The following is a 19703-nucleotide window of genomic DNA, read 5'->3' as shown; positions in this document are numbered from 1 at the left end:
ATTTGTTACAAGTAAGGTGTGAAATTAGTGAGGCATATAATACTGTGTTGTCACAGTCTCATGATGGAAACAATTATCTCAATGTCTTCAAAGAATGTCGTGTCAGATCATCCAAGACATTCTACTGCTGAATACCTTACTCGATAGTTCTTTAACTGCTCTCGGTTTCCTCCCAATATCAAATTTTACTTAAAACAGCAACGACAACATTATGCCTCCAGCACCCATGGGTGCAGAGCTGGGCACCGTTTCATGAAAGTTGTCAGCCCTGACAAGTTGTCAGTCTCTGACAACTTCAGTAGAATCATTGGTTTTGATTTGCTGAAAAGCTCTGGTCACTGACTGTTACTATGGTGATTGTCAGAAACTGACAACTTGTCAGGGCTGACAACTTTCGTGAAATGATGCCCAGGTGTAGTGATACAAATTTGTGTGCCTTTGATTCACAGCATTCATGCAATACATTTAGATATGATAATAAATACCCCATACACCGCTGTGGTGCTGATGAAGTTATTGTAACTCGTGAGTACGTATTGCTTCAGCCAACATTATCCTGTATGGAGTTATCACCAAGGGAGCTCCCTGATATGTGGGGGAAATGGTCTGATGTTGAGACACTTTTTGGTCTTGGCCTCTTGGAAGTCAGTAAGCTCTTCCCTCCTTTCTGGCTTGTGAGACTTAAATGCAGTGGGGGATCCAGAGGGGGTGCACCAGGCTCACGCCCCCATTTTATTTTTTATTAAAACAAAAGATTTAACAAGAAAAAATGAGATGAAACCTGGAAGTAGCGCCAAAAATATTCTTTGTGCCCCCCCTTTACGAAATTCCTGGATCCGCCCCTGTTAATGAATGATGGCTTTACATTCACAGCATCAGTGTATACTTAGTATGTCATGTACCGTACATCATCAAGATAGTTGTTTGCAACGAATGTTAATTGGTGGTATCACTGCATGTGATAGTGAAACACATCCACATGGATCATGTGACATGATCATGTGACATTTAGCTGGCATCAGCCAGATTTATTGCATTGTTGCAGGGTTATCAATGCAGATGGTTTGTACATTGTAAATAGTTGTAAATAAATGCAAAATTGAACAATACACTGACAATTTCCTGCCTATTTACATAGCTTTATTCAATCCCACATGAATACATGTATAGTGAACACACTCAAATATTATCAACTCACTTGAAGAAGGATGTTGGACAGAATGTTTGGATGTGTGATAAGAGGAGTGATGCTTGTACATGTAGTTCCTTCTGTACTTGTGCTGTGTGTGTGTGTGTGTGTGTGGAATGAGACCTGAGAATGAGTTGCACATTGATTTGAATCAGCAGATTATTTAGACTCTGTGCGGTGTGATACCTGTTCCTATATTCCACAGAGAAAAACTGACCAGAGATGAACTTATAACGCAGAGAAGTAAGCATTGATTGTGTTACTGGATTGCCAGGTACCTAGTCTCGTTTCCAAGCCCTTTGCCAACTTTAATTTCACAAAATATGACGAAGCTGCCGCTGCCCTTGACAGAGTCGCCGCCTTTTCATAAGGGAAAGGTTGCTTTAAAGGTGTCTGCAGGACCATCCACCTGAACCTGCTACTTCTTTCGTCGATAGAGGACGTTAATATTCTGGAAAGCGAAATTACTACAGGCAGTGATGGTCTGGGAGCCAGACTAACAAGTATCTTGAACAACTGTACTGTACAGAGCTAGAAGTCACCACAATTTAGTTTTCATTAGGCAGTTTGAAGCTCTATTGCACCACAGAACTACACTTTACCAGACCCTGTCAAGCATGAAATATGGCAGTTAAGGATACCGTATTGATTACATTTAATGTGCACAATTTATTGTAGATACACATCTCACATTACACAAGCTGTGATGATCTCTACCGACAGTTTGCAGTATGTTACCCAAAATGCACAACGTCTACTGCTAATATGCGCCTACCTCATCAGCACAGCACACAAAAATGATATGATCTGGGAGACTGAAATGAATAACATTGAAAAAACGCAAAATGCATAGAAAATGTGATATTGTAAAAGATACACGTTGGACGGAAGGAAACTGAGGAACTTTGAGGTCAAAGGTTTGTGAATATATACAGAAAGCAGTTGAAAATATGAGCATTTCTTTTTTCAACACTACGAGATCAAACGAATATCGAACATACTGTATATGTCCTGACTTGTTATGCAGGATAGCTTCTCTTCTGCAAGTCGAAGAACAAAATATCTGACATTTCTTGGGCATTATCTTGAAGAAATGTGCTCTTCCCGATTAATGCAAAATTAACAGAAATTCATCCATTTATCTAATGATTACTTTGCAGTGACGTCACAGTTCACATGACTGACGTCACATTGCAAGTCAGCCGGGTCAAGTGTTTGAAGATGCACAGACAACGTGATGCTGAGAAACGTTCAGAGGGATGTAACTTTCTGAACTTTGCTCTGATTTTTCTTCGACTTTCACATACGTGTACTAACTTTTTTTTCTGTAGAAACAAAACAAAACAAAACAAAAACACGGAAACAAAAACAACAATAACATCAGGAGTCCTGTAAGTGCAACGTTTCTTCCTCCCACAATATTATTTGGGGTCCAGTTGGAAACGGAATATTTGACTCGTGATTATCAGTTTTCCCTTATTGTATTACATAAGAAAGGAACAAGGGGCCAACCTTATAATGAGGATATGAAAACCATGACAATTACATTGTTATCATGTTTCTCACTACAGCAGGATACAAGTACAAAGAAATATACAAAGTTTGGACCTGCTAAAAATCATCTTGTTATCAGAGAGTGTTATATCCGACCTCTTTACAAAGAGGTTCCACTGTATTTCTTAGATGTAAAGACATGGATATCATGCTGTTACATGGATGCATACAAGCAAAACTACGATGCTTCACAAACAAGCTTGTTCAAGGCAGAGCGTTGATTGACGAGACATTACATTATTGACTGTCAATCAGTAACTTGGGCAGTTTGTCATCCTACCAAGCTGCCCAAATTAGCTAACGTGAAAACAAGGTGCAAACATTAGAGTTCTTTATTAACGAAATGAACTAAAGCAGAAGGCAAGAAGTCTTCAAGGGGGCGCTGTGGCATAGTGGATAAGGCTCCCGACTCCTGATCGGAGGACCCGAGTTCGAATCCCGCCCAGTGCTTAGGTCCTTAGACAAGATGTTTTTATCCACCATGTCCCTCTCGACCCAGGTGTATAAATGGGTATCTTGCAATGCTGGGGTAATAATGATGGCAGTGCCCTCTGGCAGAGCAGTGTCAACACTGAAGAGGTTACCCTGGGTAAATAAGACCTTATATCATAAGTCTCCATCATATTTATAAAGACAACTCAAGAGTAATGTGAGCCACTGCCTTCCATATCAATATCCTCGGTGAAGTCTTCTTCGATCATACCTACAGGGATTCCAGGAAGTGGGACTGAAAAGATGGAAAACCCTTTCTTTTTCTTTGTCTTTGGGGGCTGAGGTTTCGGAGGAGCCTGGTCTTGTATTTTCGTCTCTACGCTTCTCCGACGCGACTTCTCCTCGTCGTTCGTGTTTGACTTGAAGTTCGGCCTAAGGAAAGCGGCGATGCTGCTTCTTCTCGACTTTGGCTGTGAGCGTGGTGACAGGACCGTGTGGTTGTCGTTTTCCTCTGCGAAGACCGAATCGGCCACGGAAGAAGTTGGACTCGACGAGCGTTGTCGAGACAGATTAGGAGACGGTGGTGGAGGGGACGGGGAGAGGGAGGAATTTGATGGGGTAACAGACATCGAGTGTGAGGGCGTTGTCGACCTCGTATGCCGCGGTCTGCTCGGCTGCAGAAGACGAATTGTCGGGACCCCTGGAGGCTTCGGGGAGTGACTTCTTTCTGGCTCTGGAACCTGACTTATCGCCACACTCGCCGCACTTCCTTGTCGCTTGATAAAATTCACGCTGTTTTTTCGTTTGCTAGCATCCTGCACGAGTTCCGTCATGGTTTTAGTTTTTCCGCTGCCTGGTCGTCGAGGTTGACGGTGCACCTCTGCGCTGTGTTGTCTTTCAAAACCATGCCGAGTTTCACCACCGTGATCTTCGTCGGACGAATCGTGTACGCCGAGCCCATGCTGTGCTGTGATACTAAACATCCGTGGTCGATGGGCGAACTGGCTGCTGCGTCTTCGCCTCCGTAAAGAGAGTTTCGTGTTTTCTCCATCGGGACGCAGTGAATCGTGTGCCTTTGTCTCTGAGGTTGGCGTACCGCGATCGTCCTCCTCCATCTTTTCCTCTTCCTCATCGTGGTCGTCGAGCTCCGTCTTGAGGAGCTGATTGATTCTCTTCTTCAACTTGAAGATGATTTCGGCATCCCTGTCGTGCAGGTCGTGGAGCTGCTTCTCGAAGTACTCGATCTCCTGCTTCAGACGGTCGTCGTAGTACTTGTGGATCTTGTCTGCCAGTTGGTTCAACTTGGCTCTGAAGAAGTTCTCCTGTTCACCCAGCTGTGATCTGAATTCCAGCTGACGCTGTGAAGAGTGTTTCGAAGAAGGCAATGAAAGCGCATTGTCACTATTATCGATTCACGTGTAGAACACTACATTTGAAGAGTTTGTTTGCAAAAACCGATAAGTCCATTTTTGAAGATTTTGAGTTACGGTCTCTTTCATAAAGTACAAAATGATACCTTTTAAATGATATATTGGTCACTACATATAAAGGTACATTTTTGAAGTTATGGTCAAAAGAAGCAAAAATTTTCTTATTCTCTTTATTTTTCTTGACCTTAAATCGCAAATATCTCCATTTCGCAAATATGGACTTATCGGTTTTTGCAAACAAACTCTTCATTTAGTCCTGTAACTTGTCCTATTAAGATTGCTCTGATGACCGCTTCTTTACATACATCGATTATAGTCTTCTAACATGATAAGAAACTTTCTTTCACTGTCTTTCACGGCAAAATTTTTAACAACGGCGAAAATGCCAAATGCAAAGACAAGGTATCAAACCAAGATAGAAGAAAAAAATTATAATAAGAAAAATAACAAAGTAAATGTAGACCTAACCCATTTATACTAATCTTTACTCTTACTGTCTGTCTACCGAGATAAGTGATGTCATTATCTTGATTCTCTTTATCCACTCACTTTCTCCTCATGCTTTCGGAGCACGTTGATACAATCTGTGTGGCTTTGTTCTATGGCGAAGTCAATAGCTGTTTTCCCCATCTGTAATTTACACGAGAGAAAAGAAATGTCACACTTTGTTGCATTCTCATGGGAAAAAGAAAGAAAACTGAACAGAAAAAAAATATATATATATGTATATATATATATATATTCTATATATATATATATATATATATATATATATATATATATATATATAATATACATATAAATATTATCAACTATTATGTCTATATACATATATATATATATATATATATATATATATATATATATATATATACATATAAATATTATCAACTATTATGTCTATATACATATATATATATATATATATATATATATATATATATATATGAATATACCATTTACTGGTATTGCCCCCTTCTAAAAAAGAGCAATTGAAATATAACTCTACTGTTGATTTACTTGTTGGAGAAACGTCTTAACAGGTACATACGTGTATGATTATACGTATAATTTTCATACCGCAAATGTGAATTCTGTGTAATACCAAGTCATCTTTCACTATCCTGAAAATAAAGACGTGTAGGTTGAAAGAGTTGAACTGTTGATACTTGTATTGGCCACCCAGATCGTTAGGACAGAGGCATTATGATTTCACAATATTTAGTGGGTTTTCCTAAATAATGAATATACTTCAGCAGACAGAAATGTATCAAAATTAGAAGGATATCGTGATGAAAATGGTTATGCTTTAATTTAGTTGACTTTTTGATTGCAGAATGTTTTGATTTGTTTAAATCAACATGTGAAATCAGCAGTCTGTAGAATCAAAGGTAACGTACATATATCACAAACGCTAGAAATATTCTAGAATCCATTACTGCAATTCCACTTGAGTCAAATTTCCAACTTTTGCTTTGACTGTGTATACATTCCGCAGCTGTCTGGGTAAGCATTCGTCTTTTTCCCTTTCAGATAAATCCCATCAGCGATATTTAACAATAAATCTAGTAATCACCACCTACTTCAAGTCATCATTAATGTTTACGCAGAACAATTCCATCTTTATTTATTTTATCTTGTATTATCAATGGCTACATGGAAAAAAGTCTCCAAAATCTTCATTTTCATTAAAAAGTTGAGCAACATTGAAGACACACACAGCATACTATAATTTTTAGTCAATCTTAAATTTAAATCTTAAGTTCGACTTAGATTCTTCGTGAAACACCCCCAAGTACAGCCATTGTGTAATAATACATTGAGGTATAATACGTGATGGCTTCATTGTCCACCGTGTAATCGTAACGTTAACTAGAGCCAACACCGTTATCTCTTAAAGCCGATATTTGCTTGTCGTTGATGACCCAATACATGCGATAGGAGGGTCAATATTTTGTTTGATGAGCGATTGGTATCTTTCTCCACAGTGCGTCCACCATGGGCGTGTAGAGTCCTTGTAAGATCACTCTTTGAAATGATCAAACTCTATGCATTCGTATATATAGCGTACAAAATCACCGTTCGCTTGTTGCTTGTTACCTTTTTTTTTTCCTTCTTCATTCTCTTATTTTCCTACATGTGACACATCTAAATATCATAGGCAAGATAGGTTTTAGTAGGTTTATCATTTCTACTGCATAGAGTGATTTATCTAATGGTAAAATTATTAGTTATAGTATGATTATAACCAACGAATTGAATATATATAATATAGTTTGCACCACACGTGATTCGTTGCAAGACATTTGCAAGACTACCCAAGGTTTAAGTCCCTGGTAATGGTTATTTGCAACACTGCTAAATCCAATGATAACATTCTCCCGGTCCAAGGATGAATTGTTCTACGTCACAATTAACAGATCCTCATCTCAATGTGACTTTAAGCTTAAACAAACGTTTGCTTTGTACAGGTGACCGGATGAGACGGCAAAACAAAACAAAAAATGGTAGAATATACTGTTTTTAGAATTCACTTGATTTAGTAATGGTTCAATCTGTCGAATGAGTTGGCTAAATGATTCCGGATAAGCACGTGCTATAAGCTTGCAGAGGTAATAGATAGGTCTCAAGTTATAAATAGGAAAAGACTTTGCTTCATGTGGTATTCTTTATAAAGTTAGTACATTTTACACTTTTACGGTAGAACTTTTTCTTCAAAGGCAAACAATGATGTTGATTGAAAACAAGATGCCACTTCAACGTCGAAAGTGGTATTGTATAAAAACATGCATCATGCCAGTGAAATGATCGTAGTCCCATCTACGCACATCAATCTGTCTGCTTTTCATTTTTAGCACGGGGGGAGGGGATTGGGAAAATTCCGCCTCAAACATCAACTCCGTGTCACGTGGTCAGGAATAATGAAATAGTCAGGCGCTTTCTTGAAACGGTCCAGCAAATACAAAAGGTACCGAAAGAAGTGACAGATTGTATCACACAACTTTTCAAATTGACGTCAAGAAAATTTTACAAAATATTTATAGTGTACGTTGTACTTGGTGACCCTCGTTTTAATAGTGTTTGACATTTTGACTGTAAAGCTGTAAGTATATACCTGGTGATTTTTACAACTTTGACTGACGGTAGGGACACTATAAGCCCAGTGTCATAAAAGTATTAAAACTTTCAAAGGCGTTAGTGGTTTGATTTAGATTCATTCCTGACATTAAAAACGTTCTGTGATGATTGTTTGATTCTAAGATATTTTATACTTTATAGACTGTTATCTCCTTGAATTTAGTTGTCACCAATAGGTGTAATCATGCCTCGCACTCTTATTGCAAACTAGTTGGATTCATGGACAATCCGTCTCTATATAGCGCAAATCTGCAATCTAATGGCGAATTTACCTTCATCCTGATGATGGGGGGGGGGGGATTGGTTTAACGTTTACTTAAGTAAGATACTCTACAAAAATAACACTAACGCTCAGCGATGATGGGCAATCAAGGGATTATCTAGAATACAATGATGCTATAAACACCTGATCTGCTTGGTACTTGTAAAAATTTCCCGTTCTCTATTGATCAACTGATATATGCAGTTAGCATGGGGGATGTGATATGACATAATATTATTATTCAACACGCACGGAATTCTATATTCAAGTATTATCACGGCACCAGTCCGACAATCGAATTCCACTCAAGTATACAACTTATTAGATTTATAGGTCCACTCCCTGACACGTGATTAATTTTGCATGAATTTAAACTGTAATGACAGATTGTCGGCTAGCTAGAGGACTAAAAGTACACGTGACTTTACCTTGCTCTTCCGCGTCATGTCTCCTCCCAGGGTCAAAAGGTCATCAAGGACTTCCGGTTGATCAGTCCACGCTGCAATGTGAAGTGCGTTCACCCCTATTGTCTAAGAAAGAATGATATCATATTGTTACAATCTTAAAAAAAATGAAATCAATTATTATCTCTGTTGTTATCATTATTACTCATACTACTGCCACTATACTATACACCTCTTATCAGTAATGTTATCAGTATTATTATAATTACATACTGTTTTGCAGGGTGTAGACACTGTATGATGTTGTATATCTTTTGTTGTCGTCTTTGTTCCCTCTGCGTTCATTTCTGTACATCTTATTCAAGTACATCTTATCTTTATACCAGGCGTAAACTTACTTGGGAGGAGCCTTTGCGACGCCTCAACTCTTAAATTGAGACACGTTTCAAGACATTGGTGTCTATAGAGTGTTATCGCGTATACATCGTATCGGTATATGAAAACTCACCGGAAGTAGTTTGTTGGCATCGCAGCCCGCGCCAACGAGAACTCGCGTGACGTCATTATGACCGTTTCCTGCTGCGCATAGGAATGGGGTGTACCCCTCCTGCGGAAATCAAACAGAAAAACGAAAACTTTTGGATTACTCGGCATGTCTCGAATACAGGACAAGTGTGTCGTTGTATTATCATCTTAAGACATTTGGCCATTAGAATTGTGGTATCATCTTCTTTCTCATAACATTCTAGAATTCTATGATTTGCTGAAACATATCCCTGCATCTATAGTGATATATTATGTTCTTCGAACAAGATTTCGTAATGGATTAAGTAATATGAATAGGCCCTATATACATCATGCACCTCATCAACCCTGAACTACACTAAACCGTTTTTATGAAGAGTTATAATTTGTTATGTAGTTGATTTCAATCATAAGTCTATAGCAGCTTGTGTGTTAAGGAAATTTAAAATCGATTTTATCTTTTGATAAAACGGGGCCCTTTATGAAAACTGAACATGCTTAGTTGCGTAGAAAATCATGACTCGTATGACTTGTGGATGCGAGATTTTAATTACATTAATTTTATTGCCAAGAATCACCTGTGTTTGTGACGTCATATCCGCGCCAATGGCCAGTAACACATGGACTGTCCTGACGTAGCCTGCAAGGCACGCCTCGTGGAGGGGTGTGAGACCTCGCTGTGAAACAATAGGGAGAAAGACCATTGGTTTTGATATAGCACTCGATGCACATATACAATGTAATCCAACTCCATCTCAATCTTCATTATTGTAAAGAAAACGTCTGACATGTTCGTAATGAAAGTATCTTGTTATATATAACGTTGCTTCTGTGAATATTGTAAATGCGTCATAATTATAATCTATATCATTGAAAGGAATGGCCTCGACTAGCCTGCATGCTATTGCCGGTTCTTTCTTGCCAAAACTGTACTTTAACTATTGACTGTTTTGACTATGTTGACGATGTTTGTATGGTAAATAAATTTCATTTCGTTTCATTTCATTTGTACAGCGAGTCAATGTGGTGATTCGCTATTGAAAAAGATTGTTTCCCACTCGATCTTATTCCCCTGTCTTTCTTCATCACTTTCTTCATGGCAAATCCTTCTTATTCCGGAGATACGCGTTTCCTCAAGAAAGCCGTATAACTCACTATGGTCACGGGGCACCGAAATGTTTGAGCGAAGAAATGCAGCCTTCTTTATCATGAAAAGGTAAAACGAGAAGACGAGAAAGCGATTATTAAAAAGTCGCGTAGGGAACTAGAAGGACTTAAAGACAACTTATCAAAACTCAACTAGCGAAAGATCCTCGTGTAGGACAAGAAGGCGATAAAAGCGGCCTGATGAAATTTGTCAAGGCGGTACGGCACCTGTTTTAACACTCACCTTCTTGATGTACATACAGGTGTACGTGTAAGCTTGCGTAATCCCAAGTCCTAATCATTCTGAGACATTCTTTAAATTTCGAGCAAGTTTAGTGAGTACAATGTACTAATACATGACTAGATCTGAATCAATTGAGTCCCATCTCCCGGCACGTCAACCCTTGTAAAGCTGGGTGATTAAAAAGAGGTCCTATACGTATTGATGACTGAAACCCATTGAAGCAACACAGCATAAAGGCCCTGGCTTGCTTAAAACTATCATTTTCATATCAGAAGCCCCGTCAAGGTTACGAAAGCGATTTGCCGCAATTTCCACTTACATAGCACCCCGTCATATTACGCCAGATTGCATTTTGTCTACAAATTATGTATCGAATCCTATTCATTTTTTTTTTTTGATAGTGTATGCTTTCATTTAGATCACACAAGAAGACAACTCCGCTTACTTGAATTAGTGAAGAAAGGAGGAAGAGTGTGAGTTTTGTTGTGCGTTCTACTCACCTTGCTCTTAGCATTCGCATGCCACATGAGACCGCGAGCTACGCCAGCCATGATGATCGGCACACAGCCACTCTGGGCGGCCCAGTGTAGGACGGTGCGGTCGTCCTATGTGGAGAAATGGTAATGATATTGGTAATGATATCAGAAGTGGTAGACGTAGTAGGAGGTAATTACAAAATTATGATAATGTTAGTTATAGGCCTAATGACAACATTAACAATATTAATGATGATGATAAAAACGATGATGAGTAATAACAACGATAATCACAGTTGTGGCTGTGATAACAAAAGTAGGGCCCTTTTATTCCCCGCCGATTTTACAAGTCAGTAGCCTGCACTCTTATTTCAACAGGTTCTTGATTGATTTTTTCCGTAAATTAACCTGTCGATCATGACTATTTGTGGAAAAGTTCACAAGTAAAAGTCCAGAGCTTGTTTTGCGGGTACCGAGGTCCCGTAGTTTCTTTGTCTCTTCTCTTCATAATACAACTTGTGTGTATATTGTGTAAGTTCATGTCTACATATGAGGGATTTTCACAACATTGTTAATATTGTTTAATCTGTATAGATGTATGTTACGAATGTAATTGGTGAAGAAAATGATAAATGTATTGCATTCATTTTCCGTCATTAAAAAGATATACAAGCAGATATATTACATAAAACAGACCTTCAACGGAGGGATGACCTTCAGCGCTGTTATCTTAACAACGCTGTATTACAGAGGAGTCACTTACATCATGTACATGAGAAATATAAACGAACAGTACAGTTACATAAGAAGAAAATACAAAAACTCAGAGAAATATTTCAGATGAGAATTATAAGCTTCGATGATAAAAAATATACATAAAAATAGGCATTTACGTGTATTCAACAGAGAAAGAAACTGAATGAGGAATATACATCTATGTTACATAAACAATAATCACATAAAAACAGAAATACAATTTTCTAATCCCTTTAAAATGAATGAGTAAATGCAATGAATGAATAAACACACACACACACACACACATACACACACACACACACACACACATACACACACACACACACACACACACGATGAAATGAATGCGATTCAGACATTGTCATGAGGCCAGAGTAGATTACCAGCATTGAGATGGCGATGACTATAGTTTTGTGTTAGTAAACGTTGATATAGAAGTAGGAGCTATTTATTGCTCTTATCACCTTAGAGCAACGGTCATTGTGCCTTATCATATAATGATTATAGGGAAATAATATGTAACTATTCTATCACAAGCATCTTCGTTAAACATCAAACCCTAACACAACCCAATAACTTAACAATTTGATCGTTCAATAATTTACATTATTCTTTATAGGGAAATAATGTGTAACTATTCTATCACAAGCATCTTCGTTAAACATCAAACCCTAACACAACCCAACAACTTAACAATTTGATCGTTCAATAATTTACATTATTCTTTATAGGGAAATAATATGTAACTATTCTATCACAAGCATCTTCGTTAAACATCAAACCCTAACACAACCCAATAACTTAACAATTTGATCGTTCAATAATTTACATTATTCTTTATAGGGAAATAATGTGTAACTATTCTATCACAAGCATCTTCGTTAAACATCAAATCCTAACACAACCCAATAACTTAACAATTTGATCGTTCAATAATTTACATTATTCTTTATGGTGTTAAGCTGCAGTAACCTTGTTCTAACAGTCTAATTTATTTTTACGTTTGTTTTCTAAACAGCGGCAGCTACTGCTTTTTGCATACTTTAGTACTTTTTATTTCAGGCAATATCAACTTTCTTTCTGTAAGACAAAATGACGTCATGAGGTAATAGAGTTAATTGCACAAATGCCTTCGAAACAAAGTAATTATTAGAGAACCACTTGCGAGTTTCATCGCATTTAAACTCTAAGCTCTGAGTGAAGTCACGCAACCAAGCAAATTTGTACTGCTGTGGAAGTAACAAGGTCGTATTACATTCGAAAGATTACATCGACTTGAAGGAGAAACAGAACAAAAACCTAATGACACATCGCTGTTTATCTCTTGGCACCTCGCTGCATTATTTTGTTAACATAGATCAATGTTTGATATTGGTTTTAAGTTTGGTGACATTTACTTGATAAGGTCTGTCTCTAGGGAGATAGGACGCGCATTGTCTAGTCTCACTTCAAGCTGTACGCCAAACAAATCTTTTTATCTCCACTTCCATTTTTGACTCTTTTTTTTTCTTTATTCTTCTTAAGGGTACACAATCCTGATTCAATGTCTTAATTATCTCTCTGAATTAATGCTCTTTCCTATCTATATTGGGTAAATAAACATGAATTATGACAAACGTGTCATCTTTGTGAACATTTGCTGAAAACGCTTATCACATTTGAAGGTAACCCAAGCCTCATCCACGCCCATCTTTTTCCATACTACACATTAATCATTTAAACGTAACCCGGGTATTTGCAAATGACCAGAAGGAATTCGAATGAAAGTACACGAATAGGCGTGCAGAAAGTAGCCATATAGATTATGATGTCTGTGAGTTAGCGATTTAACACAAAGAGCAATTAGTTTGCGAAACTTTAAAACGCTATCGACAGTTCAGGAGCGAAACAGTTAAGAATGAAAATCTGTTGATCAGTTTTTTGCTTTACACTTTATTTTGCTTCCTGTAACCAAGCAATGTAAATTTCCTCAACCTCATCGCAAGTCTTTTCCACTATTTGCAAGGATGACGTTAAGAATACAGGTAATTACAGAGGCACGTGACAAATTGTGGACTTATCATCCGGGAGAACAGACAGACTGTGACGAAGAATTTGGTAGCCATTATGATACATCGCATTTTGAGATTGAAACGATTCGTTGAGGATTCGATTCCCAGCAACGTGCGGTTCTAACACTCGGCCATTAAACCACGAACAAACAAGGCATTGTGGGATTAAATGACAAATACGGTTTCGATATCAACTAATTGAAATCCGTGGCATTGGAAGTATGGAAGTTTGTGACTGCTCACACTTTAATCGTGATTGCATGAATTCACCGCCAACGGAAGACAGGGCAACTCTCTGATGTCATGAAAATGATAATCTTCTCTTCAGTGTGTGAGGCTATGATTACAGGGATTGTGATCACTCGGTATTTGGAAGTGCAAAAGTACAAATTAAATTTGAATTTTGCTAAATCTAATATTTTGTTTAAACATGCATTCTTGGAAACTATCTGTTTATTTTTTTTAATTATTTATTCATATTCTGTGATTGTAACCAGAATATTAAGTCATCTCATTGATAGCAAAAAATAGCAATGACAGCAGAATAGTGACGTCATCCTGTTCTTATATATTATCGGGCAAAGAGTGAGTGATTTCCACTTCAGAATGGTATTGTAGCTAATGGTTGACATGAGCGGATTGGTAAACACGTGTACAAGCCGTCATATTAGTGTATTTTTAGGTCGGTCGGCCAAAATAAAGCTCAATCAGTCATGAATGACTATACAGCTTATTTCTTAAATAGAGAAAGCGAAAAGTAAGGAGAACGAGGAGGAAGGGGAAAATAAAAATCAGAAAAAACCCAAAAAGGATTGGAAAGAAAAAAAGCCACTAAGAAGATGACAGAAAATGAGAAAAAGCGGAAGACCAAAAGAATATGAATATAAAATGGTTATGTTTATTCTCGGTGATGGGGAGGGGTCATCCCACAGACCGACACCCACGAGTCATACAGCCCACGAGTTCGACATCGAAAACAGGTCCATGAGCCATACAACTCACGAGTCATACAGCCCATGAGTTCGACTCTAGGTATACAGCCCACGAGTTCGACAAATACAACACGGGGCTTGATGTGTCGGCCTCGTGGGCCTTGTTAGCTTAGTGTCGAGCTGATCAGGGTTCTATGACTCGTGAGCTGTATAACTCATGAGCTGTATGACTTGTGAGTTGTATGACTCGTGGGCTGTATGACTCGTGAATGCTGGTCTCGTGACGTGCACCCAATTGGGATAAATGGAAGTTCCACTTTGAAATTAAAATTCCCAAGCTCCGTTGGTTCTACCAAAAATTTCAACTAACCTCGTCTTTCTGTAGGACGTCGTGCCCGTCTTCCATGAGCTTCTTAAAGGAGGCGACGTCGGCATTCTTGGCAGCTTGGAGAAGCGGTGGGAGCTCATCATCAAGATCGTCCAGGGCTAGTTCTTCCCCGGATGACATTTTCCTGACAGTTTGCTTCGTAGAAACTCCTCGTCTACACGTATCAGATTACTTACTGCGTCCTGAAATATATTATTGAGAGAATGAAAGAGAGGGCTATAACGATAATAATTCAAATATATAATATTATGACGTGATCTATTTTCCCAGGGTAGCTTCATTAATGTCACTCTGCTCTCTCAGAGGGCCCTGTCGTTGTCATGATTGTTATGGGTGATGTTAGTTATTCCGAAGGTTCGTTAATCCGGAAATGAAATAAGGTTCGTTATTCCGAAAGTTCGTAAATCCGAAAAAAAAATAGAGTTCGTTATTTCGAAGGTTCGTTATACATTCGTAATAAAGATGCGCTGTACTAATGAACCTTCGAAATTGCGAATCTTATTTCGTGTTTGCAGTAATGAACCTTCAGAATAACGAACCTTATTTCACTTTTGAAGTGACGAATTGTAATCGCTTGTTATTATCACAGCCAAGTATGTATTTACGAGCCTGGGTCAAGAGGGGTATTGTTGGCGAAATATATCTTATCCAAGGATGAATACACCAGGCAGGATTTGAACCCATGACCTTCTATTTACAAATCCAGAGCCTTATCCACTACACCACCATGCTCCCAGATAGACAGAAGGAAAAGAGAAAAACGGGGAGGAGGGCAAGAAAGAAAGAAGTGAAGAATTTACAGCGGTATTCAATGGCTGCATGGATGCTCTATCAATTTCCCCTATAAGACTATTGCGCTTAACAAATTGCAGAAAACAAGATTTTAAGATTTGTATGAGGTCTACACAAGGAAGTTGCTTCTGTAAGACGAACTGGTAATGAAAGGAAATTGATCAGAAATTGGAATGGGAGAATCTGCTGTGCTGCTCATTGGAGCTCTATCTCTCTTCCAGACATATTTTAAGCATTTCGAGATTTGATTTTCAGCTAAAGTATTATTTCACTCAGTGTGCTCTTATTGATCAATGACATTATTGTTATTATTATTATCATGTTTATTATCATAATCATCAAAATCAATGATACTTTCGTCAATTTCGTCGAGTTGTCTTTACTGCAACTAATTGTAAATTGCCCTTCATCGACTACATACCAAACACTGATTGTTCGGTGTTTTAGTAATAACTATATATAGAATGGGCAGACAGTCATGCTCGGGGTGGGATTCGAACCTACGATCTGATTGCTAGACGGGCGTCATATTTACTTAACCACAGAGCTTCCTCCCGTTTGCCAGCTATGGTTTTGATCCTTTATAGCACGCAGAGGTTACTGCGCTTTTATTCAAATTGATGATTCCTGTGTCGAGTTTTTTTGTTAGTTGTTGCAACAATTGACAAATTGCCCTTCATCAGCATGACATAAACATTGATTATTCATTTGTCATTCTATGACTCTCATGTTCTACCCATCTCTGTGAGATATACTTCTCCTTTTGATTGGATAAGTAACACCGAATAGATGTATCCAAATCAAATGATATTCCACAGTACTATATCGTGGAAGAGAGTGTATCTTCACGTCTTGTTTTAGGGAAGCGACAATTTCACAATCATAATATCTGCTTGTTTGCTCGTTTGTTTGTTTGGGGTCAGTTTACCCTGCATATAAGTAAACAGTGATATTCATATTATGACATTAAGTTATTTTTCCGACAATATCGGTCTCATAATAACTGTAATATGATAATGACTCTGCCAGTTAAACTCAATCACTGAAATGATAAGCCAAAATGGTTACTGCATATCGTGAAGTATTATCTTGAACTCACATACCAACTAAATAGGCAATAATGGAAAATACAAGTAAAAGTCAACATACATACCAATAGCACTGGTAGTCACTAAATCCAATGTGATGCACGAGTTTTTCGTACAGAGCTTTCTTCTATATGTGCTGGTTAAAAGAACAAGTCCGACGCTGATGAGGGGTGGAATCTCACTGACTTATACCCTCCGTTCGTTCACCATACGATAAAGACCGAGTATGCCGCTGAACGCGATTTTACAGCCCTTTGAATGAAACAAACCGGGGCAAAAGTTTATCGTTTTCTGTTGTGCGGTCCTCAACTCGACAATCGTTATCATACACCCTCCCTTCGATTTGGTTCTTGTTTCAGGTAGACTGTTAACAGTTTACCATCACACCAAACACTCCCTTGGCCTTAAGTGGTATCTAATGAAGACTGTATGGGTTAGCCTCAATCCAGACAACAATAAAAACTGAAAAGAAACAATCAACATCCAGAATAGGAGATGACTGGCAATAAGTAATGATGATTTGCCACTCTACAACATCAACACTATGTACCATAGGCTTGTACCGATTCCACAATAAGTATCGTTTTACAAAGTATCCATGAGTTCTGACGCTTGATAAAAGACTATACTACGCTAATAAGTACCTTGGAGGCCTATACTTGAAGCTTTGCTGGACTTTAGACTTGATGCGAGATGATAGGCTACTGTGGGGAGCGTTCCTTGAAACAAAGATGAAGCATTGTTACAATCTTGTAAGAAACACACAACTACATTATTTGACAGTAGAAATGCCCATTTGTGAAGTCATTATCACTCAAAATGGATAGAGCATAGACCGTATAGCACATTGTCGTGACAAAAGGAATACTTAACCCTAAAAGCACACTGTGAAACGAAACTTATTATTCCAATAAGACTTGAACTGCATGTATTCTTATACACGTAGTTTAATACATATTGATGAAGCAGCAACAATAATGGAAACCACCACGAAAAGATTTTACATTTCAGAGCATAATAGTAGTTCGATCTTCACTTTGAATATTGTCTGTTCATTTGAAGAGTTTGTTCGCAAAAACCGATAAGTCCATTTTTGAAGATTTTAAAGTACGGTCTCTGTCATAAAGTACAAAATAATACCTTTTAAATGATATATTGGTCACTACATATAAAGGTACATGTTTGAAGTTATGGTCAAAAGAAGCAAAAAATTTCTTATTAGTCTCTTTATTTTTCTTGACCTTTAATCGCAAATATCTCAATTTGGCAAATATGGACTTATCGGTTTTTGCGAACAAACTCTTCATTTGCTTTCGTTAGATCAAATTGGTATTGATTCTAAAAGGTTGTACGAACGCGTGAATGACCATTTTACGTTCGTATGCTCCAAAATTCTACATCAGCCTTCGCTAATAATGTAGTGAAGTGTAGATGCATATCAACAGATGGTTCGTTTACAATGTATGTCTTGAGTTCGAGTCTTCGAGACACCATGGTTTGTGCAGAATCAGTTTTAAATTGGCACTGGCTCAATGTATAGCATTAAAGTTATCATAAATTCTATCCAATGGTCCGTGTGCATAAAATCTTAGCTTCCACTTTACAATTACTGTGTATAAATGTGGCATAATAAAATGAGACCACTTTGCAATAGGCAACTGCAAATATACGTACAGTAATTGCCATAAATTGCAAGATAATCCGCGACTGCACATTAAATTGTAGCTAATAAAAAGACGTTTACTTTGACACTTACCGTTTGGTCCTACAACCAACCCATTCTGGTTTTTTTAATGGGTATCGAGGTAATTTCTAATTAAACCGATATTCTCTTTTAGGCAACATAGTAAAATCTGGTCATATCTCTACATTTTATCATTATGATCAACGGGTTCACGAACAATATTTACTTTAGAAAGTAAAACACACCAACGTATACGGTTCGTGACTTTTTCTGTGGTTATTTGTTCATCATTAGAAGAAGAATCATCCATAAGATGTGGAGCAAGAAGATGTCATGTTTTAAATTGCAGTTTACTCAATATCATACTAGATGAACTAATAAATCTGACGAGTATAACTTGTAAGATCAAGTTTAAGAAAGACTTACCTTACTAGCTTGCTTCCTTCAGTACGAAAATCATCCGAGGAGATTTCCAATCAAGCGATCCTCATATTAAGACTGCATCATCGTGAAGAACTAAGAGAACGTGGCGAATGTACGGTGTAAGCTGATACAGCATGAGATCTTCACCTACCACGTGATTTGTATTGGATGTCCTAAGTAGCTATTTAGACTTTTCTACCATGACAATAGGAACTTGACCTGGGCGCCCCTTGGAAACCAGACGGATTATTACCAAAGTACTTTTGTTTGACCCCGAGACTTTTTAATAAAGAGTGGCTGATTGTTTTCATTATGATCGCTTGGTTGTCGCGGGCGAACATCCGGCTCAGACACTTAAAGACGGGGCATTGTCAATGAAACCTCGTCAATACTCGAGGGCAAGGGAGAATTCAAGCTGAGAACGTACGTTGTGTATGGGGAAATCTTTTGATTATTGGAATATTAGATGCCGGGAGATAACGACAGGTGTCTAGTGTGTGTTATTTTATCTTGTTCAAATATTTTAGGTGGTTTCAAAAATAATGACGATAACACTGCTCAGAAACCTTTATCGTTGGACATCAAGCAGTCAAGGCACAAAATCAATATGCTCGAGTGTAGCTATAAAAATTATACAAGAAAGCGTAAGTGTGTGTATGTGTGTGTGTGTGGGGGGGTGAACACGGACCATGGCTTAAGGGGTAGAGGAAAATGTAGGTGAGAATCAACTTAGAAACGTGACACCCTCCTTCTGTATGATACTTATAGCATGGCTCGACACTAACT

General features: G+C 38.0%; 1 protein-coding gene across 1 annotated transcript; it reads right to left on the bottom strand.

The window, feature by feature from the left end:
- Positions 1-3381: 3381 nt before the first annotated feature.
- LOC139721119 (uncharacterized) lies at positions 3382-15050 on the bottom strand. The gene is made up of 7 exons (XM_071632449.1): positions 14913-15050; positions 10825-10929; positions 9513-9611; positions 8918-9016; positions 8434-8535; positions 5155-5235; positions 3382-4533 (listed from the first exon to the last, which is right to left on the bottom strand). The coding sequence occupies exons 1-7, from the start codon at positions 15048-15050 to the stop codon at positions 3382-3384; spliced, it is 1776 nt and encodes a 591-aa protein (XP_071488550.1).
- Between the last annotated feature and the right edge of the window lie 4653 nt (positions 15051-19703).

Source organism: Diadema antillarum, unplaced genomic scaffold, assembly GCF_040938485.1.
Source record: "Diadema antillarum isolate AM-2024a unplaced genomic scaffold, OU_Dant_1.0 scf00000139, whole genome shotgun sequence".
Lineage (NCBI taxonomy): Eukaryota > Metazoa > Echinodermata > Echinoidea > Diadematoida > Diadematidae > Diadema > Diadema antillarum.
Note: the sequence above shows the minus strand (reverse complement) of the source record. Positions and strands in the feature narration are given on the sequence as shown.

Bases quoted from the DNA above. Each gene is read 5' to 3' on its own strand.
- LOC139721119 (XM_071632449.1), bottom strand. From the start codon at position 15,050: ATGTCATCCGGGGAAGAACTAGCCCTGGACGATCTTGATGATGAGCTC. The intron at 10,930-14,912 runs GTTAGTTGAAAT...TTCTCCACATAG, and splicing joins ACGTCCTACAGAAAGACGAG to GACGACCGCACCGTCCTACA. The intron at 8,536-8,917 runs GTGAGTTTTCAT...ATTCTTTCTTAG, and splicing joins ATGCCAACAAACTACTTCCG to ACAATAGGGGTGAACGCACT.